Below are 11,231 nucleotides of genomic sequence, written 5' to 3'. Positions count from 1 at the left end.
ACATGGTATTGCCCAAAAATACTGTAGTATTTCCATGGTGCATGTACAAAAAACATGGTATTGCCCAAAAATACTATAGAATTATCATGGAACAGGCCCAAAAACATGGTATTTTCCAAAAATACTGTAGTTTTACCATGGTGCATGTCCAAAAACATGGTATTGCCCCCAAAATACTGTAGTATTTCCATGGTGCATGTACAAAAAACATGGTATTGCCCAAAAATTCTATATAATTATCATGGAACAGGCCCAAAAACATGGTATTTTCCAAAAATACCATAGTTTTGACGTGGTAATGTCTAAAAACATGGTATTGCCCTCCAAATACTATAGTATTGCCATTGTACATGTCCAAAAACATGGAATAGTCCAAAATACTATAGTATTGCCATGGTGCATGTACAAAAAACATGGTATTGCCCAAAAATACTGTAGTATTTCAATGGTGCATGTACAAAAACCATGGAATTGCCCAAAAATACTGTAGTTTTACCATGGTGCATGTCCAAAAACATGGTATTGCCCCCAAAATACTGTAGTATTTCCATGGTGCATGTACAAAAAACATGGTATTGCCCCTAAAATACTGTAGTATTTCCATGGTACACATCCAAATACATGGTATTGCCCAAAAATACTGTAGTATTTCCATGGTGCATGTACAAAAAACATGGTATTGCCCAAAAATACTGTAGTATTTCCATGGTGCATGTACAAAAAACAGGGTATTGCCCAAAAATTCTGTAGTTTTACCATGGTGCATGTCCAAAGACATGTTATTGCCCCCAAAATACTATAGAATTATCATGAAATAGGCCCAAAAACATGGTATTTTCCAAAAATACTATAGTTTTGCCGTGGTAATGTCTAAAAACATGGTATTGCCCTCCAAATACTATAGTATTGCCATGGCACCTGTCCAAAAGCATTGTAAAGCCCCCAAAGTACTACAGTATTACCATAATACATGTCCAAAAACATGGTATTGCCATAGTACCTTGTCCAAAATACTATAGTATTGCCATGGTACATCTCCATAAACATGGTATTCCCCCAAAATACTATAGTATTGCCATGGTAATGTCCAAAAACACGGTATTGCGAAATACCAGAAAAAAACATTATACCTCAATTGTTCTCCTAGACAAAAATGAGATCAGTGGGAGAGTTGAGCTAAAAAGCACATCTACTCTTACTTTAGGTCTGATTTTATTTCTCCTCAGGACTTTTAGAGTAGAAACACATCTCTGTTGCGTCTCCTGAGCAGTTTTCTTCTGCTTTGTTTGGGGAGCGTTTGTGAGCCAAGCCCCAGGAGAGCATCATGGGGGACCGTAGGAGCCGCCGAAGCCGCTTTGTCTTTGTTTATTCACATGCGGCGGGCTGGGGGGTCTTCAGCCAGAACCTGCGGGAGCCCGAGGGGGTCTGCGTCTGACGTGGATACTCTAGACTTATTTAACACACATGGCAGAGGAAAAACACAGAGATGCATGTGAGACTCCAGGAGAGCTCACGAGAAACCTGAGGCAGTGGAAGTTAGAAAGACTGGAGCTGTTTCTAGTGTAGGACAATACTATTACTCAGAGGTTGCTCTTTCAGAGCTCCTTTATGTTTCAGTCAAGTGTCAGTTTTGTCTCAGATGTTCTCAGTCTGATTTTTTCTCACTGTGCTTTTATTGTCAGTATTTATTGTCAGATTAGTTTACAGTACTATGCAGGTTTATTATCATTAACTAAAAGTAAAATTAAAACCATTAAAAATATGTTTCTTGAAACTTGAAAAATACAATAAAATATAGATTTTTTTTAAACAAATGTAAAAAAAGGGGGAAAAAATAAAATAAACTTTTTCTTTTTCATTTAGTTTAACTTAAATAACTAAAACTAGATTAACTAAAACAAAAAAGCTATATAGACATTTAAAAAAAAAAAAAATAATAAAAATGACTAAAACGCACAATAAAATAACTAAAACTAAAATTAAGGTGTCACTTTAAAAAATAAAGTCTAAATCAAAATATTAACAAAAATATAATAGAATAACAGTGATACTAAAATAACACTGTTGCTGAGTTTAGTAGTGTTATTTTAGTATTATTTATACACAATTATAGTATTTATTCATATTAATTAATTTTGTTTTATATTAAATTTATTAATATTTGTTTTCAATTTAATTTAAATTTAAGTTTTAGTAATATTTTGGTGCTTTAAAAAAAAAAAAATCAATTTAGCTTTAATTTATTATTAAATTAATTATTATTTTTATTTCTCCTCAGGACTTTTAGTTTAGTGTTAGCCATTTTAGTACTTCACCTTAAATATATTTTTTTGCTTGTTGGCAAGGAAAAATTCTCATTTTCATTTAGTTTAACTCGAAGTTCTAAAATAACTACAACTAAATAAACTAAAACCAATAAATAAATATTTAAATAAATGACAAAAACACAATAAAATGACTTATAATTTAACTAAAAATAAAGTAAAAACAGAAAATCTAATTCAAAATATTGACAGAAACTACAGTATACCAGTGATACTAAAATAACATTACATTTACTACTTAGCAGTGTTATTTTAGTATTCATTCTGTACTATTATAGTATATTTTAATATTTTGAATTAGCTTTTATTTTTATTTTTGTGTTCATTTTAATTTAGTTTAAGTTTTAGTAAACTTATGTGCTTTTTAAGATGATTTCTATTTTTTATTCTATTTATTTCAGTTTAGTTTTAGTTATTTTAGTACTTCAAGTTATTTTATTTAAGTTATTTTCCACATTTCTCATTTTCATTTTTTATGTTTTTATTATATATATATATATATATATATATATAACTCTGAGCAATAATAATAATAGTGATGATTGAATACTTGACCTACATTAGAGGAGACACTTGTGAGGCTTTTTTAATGAAGGAAAATCTGAGAACAACAGGTGAAAGTCATTGCTTTCTGAAACAACTGAGACATTACAGAGATCTTTCCAGGCGTGACATTGTTTAAGCGTCTCTGTTTGGTGCCATTCTGTGGAACGAAAGCAAACAAATCTCAGCGACTGCCGAGACGCAGATGAAACGAGCCTGAGAGACGAGTCTGGGTTACCATGGTAACGCTGTCTTCTTCTCCGCAGCGGTACCCGATGCGACGGATGCAGACGAGCGCTGCCCGCTAGTGAGCGGCTGTGAGCGTGTGGATGGACAGTGTGTGTGTGGATCCAAACACTCCTGCATCCAGACGTACAGCTACCCCGACAGAGACGCATGTGTGCATGCTGGGAAAACAGGTGTGGATTTCACACGCAAAATAAAAAGTCTTAAAAAAATCTTACATGTGATGTGATTGAATTTAAGGCCATAACAAGTCTTAAATAGTATAACAAAAGTCTCAGTTATAATTTTAAGAGGTTTTACCCATATGGCAAATGTATATATATATATATACCAATAATTTTTTGGGATATTTTTGAAACTGTGTTTCAAAAAACATGTGGGGTATATTTGTAGCAATAGCCAACAATACATTGTATGGCTCAAAATTATACATTTTTCTTTTATGCCAAAAATCATTAGGATATTAAGTAAAGATCATGTTCCATGAAGATATTTTGTAAATTTCCTACTGTAAATATATCAAAACTTAATTTTTGATTAGTAATATGCATTGCTAAGAACTTCATTTGAACAACTTTAAAGATGATTTTCTCAATATTTAGATTTTTTTTATTCCAGATTTTCAAATAGTTGTATCTCGGCCAAATATTGTCCTATCATAAACCATACATCAATGGAACGCTTATTTATTCAGTTTTCAGATGATGCATAAATGTCAATTTTAAAAAAATGACCCTTATGACTGGTTTTGTGGTACAGGGTCACACATGCCAAATATATATATATATATATATTCAAAAATATTTGTAAATATATTTTAAAATATACAAAAAATTGGCCTAACAAATTTACTAAAATATTATAAATTTACTCACATATATATTTACCAATATATTTTTTGTATGTTTTTGAAACTAAAAATATGAAAAATATGATTTATTTTAAAGCTTTTAAAAATATATATTTTGCCCTCTATAAAATAGAGCATATTTAGGATGCAATTAATCGTTTGACAGCACTTTTTTTTTTTTGGTGTTATTATTGGTATTTTGGTTCCCGTATTTGTTTGATATTTTTGAATGAGCAACTGAAAGTAATAAAGTATAGATATTTAAAAGTAAGAGTCCCTGTATAATTTAGGCATGTTTATGATTAAATGTACCTCTGTCAGGATTATGGACCTGTTTTGTTGTCTTTTCCCTCCCCATATTACCTCGTTTAGTTCTGTTTACCTAAGCCTAGTGTTTTCCTGTGTCTAGCGTCCGGTATTATACGTCTTTCCATGTGCTACGTGTGTTCCCGTTTGCTCCGTGTTTCCCATGTTGGATTATTAAAGACTGTCGTTTATGTTTCATCCGTGTCTCCTCGTTCCTCGCTCCTTCACAGTAGCAAAAGTGTGACGGCCTCATTATGCATAAACACTTTTATTTTGGTTATTATTTATGTTTTGGTTCCGATATTTTTTTCATCTTTTTTAACAAGCAGTCAGACGTAGTAAAGCATAGACATTTCAAAATAATAGTCCCTGGCTATTTCAAGCTTCTTTATGATTAAAAGTCCCTCATTATACATAAAGTCTTTTTTTATTATTATTATTGTTGATATTTTGGTTCCCATATTTCTCCACTCTTTTTTTAATGAGCTGCTGGAAGTAGTAAAGAATAGACATTTCAAAATAAGAGTCCCAGGGTAGTGGTCGACCGATATATCGCCAAGGCCGATATATCGGCCGATATTTGGCATTTTTCAAATATGAAGAGGCAAACTTTTATTTTGACGGCGCTGAGAGCGGCAGCGCCTGAGCGCACAGTGCTCACATTCTCCCTGTTGTTCGCCGTCGTCGTTAACAGTTCTGTCTAATACGGATAGAAGTCTGTCTAATAATCCGAACAAAAAACAAAGGAATTAAAATGTATACAAAAAGTATTATAACGATTGCTTCTATATTATTAGTAATAGAAAGGCAAACATTATAATACTTTCTCGTTTGCCATCAGCATTCAGCAAATACGCATTTACATAATTTAAACAAATCTTTGAATGACTAATGAACATTTAATTTCGCAAACTTAGTCGAATCCAGTTGTGAGATCTTGTGAAGTGTGACCTGCATGATCGTGTGTTCTCTACGTGGCTTTCGGTCCGTGCAAATTGAATGCTTTAAACATTAAATTCGTAATTTCAAGTTATGCTGCCCTTTATGCATTTGCCCGCTGTCATATTCATGTCATTTTCTCTGTGTGCTGTATGTAAAATGAGTGTTACCTTGGCTTTATTTGAAAAAATATGATTCCCAATGCACACAAACTTCCCAGAATACTGAGTGCCCTGTTGGTTACAGTGTTTACTTCCTTTTTAATTAGATTTTTATTAAATATTTATTTATTTGTGAAAAATGCTTTGTCATCTAAAGTATAAGTATGTTAATTTAACACATTTACTTTTTAATCCATTTTCAAATTATTTCAAATTTCTTAAATATAAATTAAAATAAAAAAATTATATCGGCTTTATATTGGCCATCGGCCACCCTGCTTTCCAAGATATCGGCATCGGCTGTCAAAAAACCAATATCGGTCGACCACTAATATACTTTATATGTGTGTGATGATTTTGCTAGTGATACAAAATCAAGCAACATCAGCATGTTTACATGCACCCAGATAACCCATTTATTATCAGATTGGTGGCTCAATCGAACTGAAAAATCTTTATGTAAACACCTCAGTTGATCCGACTGAGTTCAATCAGACTGAAATTGATTGGATTGGAAGGAGTGGTGTAGAATTTAAATAATCAGATTTAACAGAAAACGAAAGCACTTAAATGCTTGAATGTGACTATTTTCCCAATAGAGTGCTGCAGCGATAACATATTTTTTGGAAACAGCTTCTCTTTAGTATTTCTGGTTCTGTGTTTAGCTTTTTACTTCTGCCAGTTGCATTTAGCAAAATTCATTAGTTGTGTTCATTTGTGAAGATCATATCGGACAAAACATGCAAGAATCATAAACTTTTGTTGGTCACAGAATTTATGTTCTGCAATAATCGAAAAGCCAAAAATTGGGTTTTTGTTGAGAGGATTCAATTCAAATAACTATATTGTGAGTGACTATACTATATTTTGCTTGTCTGTCCTGCACTAGTCTCAGAGAAACTAGAAGCTACAAAGAATCTACTTTGCCAACTAATGGCTGGAATACATTACAGTACAGGGTTTTAGCTCTGATTTTGGCACCAATTTCCAGTTCGGGGCAAATCAATGCTAGTTGCCGCAAGTTAGTTTGGACAGTCATGAAACTCAAAAAGACGTGGAGATGGTGAACAAGTACAAAAAGTGAAGCTTCGCCATAAATGCCGCTCACCTCCAACTTAAAATATCTCAGCCATAACACAAAAAAGACACCAAACACGTGTCTGCCTGTGCTTAAATGAGTCAAAAATTAGGAATAAATATGATGTGCTACTCACTATCAGCCGCTTGAGACCGAGGAAGTTCTGCTCCACTGAGCTGGCCGAGAGCACCTGTCTCTTCATAGCTGCCTGGTCGCCCAAAAAACGCTGCATGAGATCTTTCACCGCATCGCCCTGTAAACCAGAGAGCTTCAGTTTCTGCTTTACTCACTGTTACATAGAGTTAAAACACCAAGAGCAATGAAAAGTGACTATTGCCTTCGCTATATCTTAGTTAACTAAAAATAGTTTATTTATTAAATATTTTATTTACTGCAAGTTAAAGACCTGAAAGATTGTTTGTTTGTTTGTATAAAAATACAGTAAAATAGTAATATTGTTAAATATTCACATGATCACATGATCCTTCAGAAATCATTCTAATCTGATTTTCTGCTCAAGAAACATTTCTGATTATTATCAATGTTAAAAACAGTTATGCAGACAAATATTTTTGTGGAAACCGTGATACTTTTTATTTTTCAGGATTATTTGATGAATAGAAAGTTCAAAAGAACAGCATTTATTTGAAATGCAAATATTTTGTAACATTACAAATGTCTTTACTGCCACGTTTGATCAATTTACTTCATCCTTCCTGAATAAAATCTTCAATTTCTTGAAGAATGGTAGTGGCTAACATATGTCCTACTAAAACAGAAAACCAGAAAGCATTAGTTATGCTAGTGTACTCCTGAATCTAACATATCAGTCTAACTGGCATATAATGGACATGGACTAAAAGGCTCAAAACTCTCATGTGGTCTTTAAAGGAACAGTTCACTTTAAAAAAAATAAATAAATCACACATCATATGCTCACAAACATGCTTTTTTAAATTAATTTATTTATTTTTATTTGAAACCCAAAAATATGTTTAAAGAAACTTCATGCAGCATATTCCATGTTAAATAGAAATGTATTTGTTTTTTAAATCAGTACTACATGACTAGAGAAAACAGACAAAAAAGTGCTTCGGTGTTCCCTTTCGCTATAAATTTAAACATTAAATTTGTGATTTCAAATTATGCTGCGCTTTATGCATTTGCCCACTGACATATTCATGTCATTTTCACTGTGCTGTATGTAAAATGAGTGTTACCTTGGCTTTATTTGAAAAAATATGATTCCCAATGCACACAAACTTCCCAGAATACTGAGTGCCCTGTTGGTTACAGTTTACTTACTTTTTAATTCTATTTTTATTAAATATTTATTTATTTGTGGAAAATACTTTGTCATCTAAAGTATAAGTATGTTTATTTTACAAATTTATTTTTTAATCCATTTTCAAATGATTTTAAATTTCTTAAATATTAATTAAAATAAATACGATTATATCGGCTTTATATCGGCCACCCTGCTTTCCAAGATATCGGCATCGTCATCGGCTGTCAAAAAACCCATATCAGTCGACCACTATCCCAGTGTATATCAAGCTTGTTTATAATTAAAAGCCCCTCATTATGTAGAAATAGTTTTTTCTAATTATTATTAGTATTCTGGTTACAAACTAAACAGCATTTAGCATTTAAATCAACATAAACTCTTGCATTTTCTCTCTGAACAGCCCCATCACAGGAAAGAAAGTCTAATAAACATTACTTAACACATTCAACATATAGATTTTATTAATATCAGCACAATAATCTTTTTATTGCCTTTTGTTTCATTGCGCCGGGATTGGAACACGTCCCAAAAGCAGACATGCGCGCAGCTCTTCTGGGACGTGTTTTAAAAGGTTAATACATGATATATATTTTCATAAACCATCATGTCACAGTGTTTATGTTCAGCATAAAGTTATATAAACCTAAATTTATTTAAATTCAAGAAATGTGTCCAAGTTTACATTAGAGTAAGTCGCAATTTATATGCCGCATTAATCATGGCTAGCCTGTGTTTGACCTGTAACTCTCTGTGTTTCTCAGGTTCTCTCCGTCACGAACACAGACACAGGTTTGTGGGTCCCGTGAACCCGGCGTGTGTGTTTTCTGGCTGTAATCTGACGGCCGACGGCTGTGTTTGTTCGTCTCAGAGCTGCGACGATCACTTCACGTACGCCAACCGCAGTCAGTGCCAGCGAGCCGCAGGTAACGCAGCGTTTCCAGTGCATTCACACTGAACAGGATGCTTATGTATATATAAATACACACCCATGCATGTATATATTTAAGAAATATATGTTATGTTTATATATTAAATATGTTTATATATAATATAAATTATATGCATATAAATACATGCATGTAAATAATTTCAAAATATATACTGTATGTGTGTGTATTTATATATACATAATAAATATACACACAAATATTATGTAAACAAAAACTTTTATTTCGAATGCAGTTAATCGCGATTAATCGTTTGACAGCACTAAACTTTATTAATATTTGATATGCACTATATTGCCAAAAGTATTGGGACACACTCTTCTAATGAACAGGTTTGACTACTTTAGTAATTTCCATGAGTATGAATCTTAATGTTTAAGCATATAATGCTATTCTAGGGAATCGTGTGCTTCTAATTTTATAGCGACTGTTTGGACAGGACCCTCTTCTATTCTAACACAACAATGCGTCTGTGTATAAGACCAGGTTCAGAAAGAAGTGATTGATTGAGTCAGTGTGGAAGAACTGGTCTGGTCTTTAAATGCAGACCTCGAGCCAGAAGCTCATCACTAAACACCAGTGACTAAGGTCTCAAGGTCCTTATATATTTGCAGAATATGTCTTTTTTTTAAATATTAAAATATATATATTCAATGCAATATATTTAATATAAAACAATCTATTAAAAAATTTAAATTCTATCTAAAATTATTATAATATTTTAAGATATATTTACATATATACATTTTTTCTATTAATAGCCTATATATATATATATATATATATAGTAGTCAACATTTGAAGTGGATCAAAACCTTTCATCAAAGTTGTCCTAAAACCTCAAATATATATATTTTCTTATATATTTAAACATTTAAACTACTATTTAAACTAATATCCCAAATATATTTGCTATATTTTGACCACTTTTTCCTATATATATAAACATATATGTATATATATTTGAAGCATTTATAAATATATTTTGCCCTACACATATATTTTAATCAAAGAAAGATAATTTGAATAAAAATAAATCATGAACAAAGCCTAAATGTAGGCTACTGAAATATTGTAAATGTATTTTCTTACCCCTGAAATACATTTTTAAATATATTTTGGTATATGCAGGTTAAAACTAAATATATATTAAATTTCAAATATATATTTAATTGAACTTCATGGTTTACAACAAATATTTAGAATATATTTTAAATATTTTTTTGCAAAAAAAAAAAAAACATATTTTTTGGCATCTCAAGAGTGTCTAGCAGCCCATGCAAAAGCTACTATAGGCATGTAGATGCAGATATAGTCATATTAGAAGGAAAAACCGACCGTGAATGAATGCATGCATCCGTGTTTGAGCAGGCGACAGATGCTGAGGTGTGTGAGTGTTTACTGAGCTGCAGATGAGTGCAAATAGAGCTACATTTGACAAAACCTTACTTTACAGACATTTGGGAACGTCCTCGATTAGAAAAAATTACCAAATTACCAAAAATAAAAAATATAATTGAAATTAAAATGAGTGATGCACAATTAATAGACATTTACAATAATAATAATAATAATAATAATAATGACAATAATAGTAATAATAATAATAATTATTATTATTATTATATTTTTCTTAAATGGTAATTGTTTTATTTTAAAGTAAATCATTACGATAGCAAAATTTCTCATTTTATTTAACATTTTTATTTGATAAAAATAATAATCATAATAAAATTAATGAATAATAATAATAAGGATACTAACAATTACAATAAGGAAAATGATAATAAGGATACTAATAAAAATTTGTCCAAAAATGTTGATTATATATCAATATGACAATAAAATAATAACAACAAACAACATCATTTATTGATTTATTGATTTATTTATTGATTTATTGATCGATTGTCGTATTGTGCAGCCCTACAAACAAGCACGGCAAACCTGAAGCTTTTTTTATTTTAAAAATTTGCGTTTATATTGCAATCACAATTTTATCAGAAAATTACACAATTATTTTTTTTCCCCCAAATCGTGCAGCCCTGCATGATATACTGTTTAATCAAATAACCAAAATAAATCTTGTTCGCATATATGGGTGTTTTCTGATAAAAGCTCCGGTATGAATATAATTCATAGACATTTATTGTGGCAGATTAATCATTGAAAATTAAAAAGTGTCTTTAGAAGTCAATATACTGTTTGTTTTATCTCCATAAGTCCATATCTGAAGGCAGACAGACAGGCTTATCATGTGAAGAGATTCTCCGTTCCTGCGTTCAAAAACACACCACATGTGAGCCATGGTTTATATTTTATAACAGATACTATTTATAACAATGATACGCTTATCATTGAACCAAGTCAAGGACTGCAGTCGAGGGCATGCTTGCTCTTAAAGGGGTCATATGATGCAATTTCATTTTTTCCTTTCTCTTTGGAGTGTTACAAGCTCTTGGTGCATAAAGAAGATCTGTAAAGTTGCAAAGACTAAAGTCTCAAATCCAAAGAGATATTCTTTATAAAAGTTAAGAGTCAGCCACACC

General features: G+C 31.5%; 1 protein-coding gene across 1 annotated transcript in view; it reads left to right on the top strand.

Moving 5' to 3' along the window:
• Positions 1-11,231, top strand: part of LOC107745363 (cysteine-rich motor neuron 1 protein-like) — a 44,648-nt gene that overhangs the window by 9,988 nt on the left and 23,429 nt on the right. The window contains exons 2-3 of the mRNA XM_016559234.1: positions 3,134-3,286; positions 8,497-8,658. Coding sequence (XP_016414720.1) covers positions 3,134-3,286; positions 8,497-8,658 — 315 coding nt within the window. The remainder of the gene's footprint in view (positions 1-3,133; positions 3,287-8,496; positions 8,659-11,231) is intronic.

The sequence above is a fragment of the Sinocyclocheilus rhinocerous genome, unplaced genomic scaffold, assembly GCF_001515625.1.
Source record: "Sinocyclocheilus rhinocerous isolate Xijiao unplaced genomic scaffold, SAMN03320098_v1.1 scaffold2213, whole genome shotgun sequence".
Lineage (NCBI taxonomy): Eukaryota > Metazoa > Chordata > Actinopteri > Cypriniformes > Cyprinidae > Sinocyclocheilus > Sinocyclocheilus rhinocerous.
This window is presented reverse-complemented; position numbering and strand designations above follow the sequence as displayed.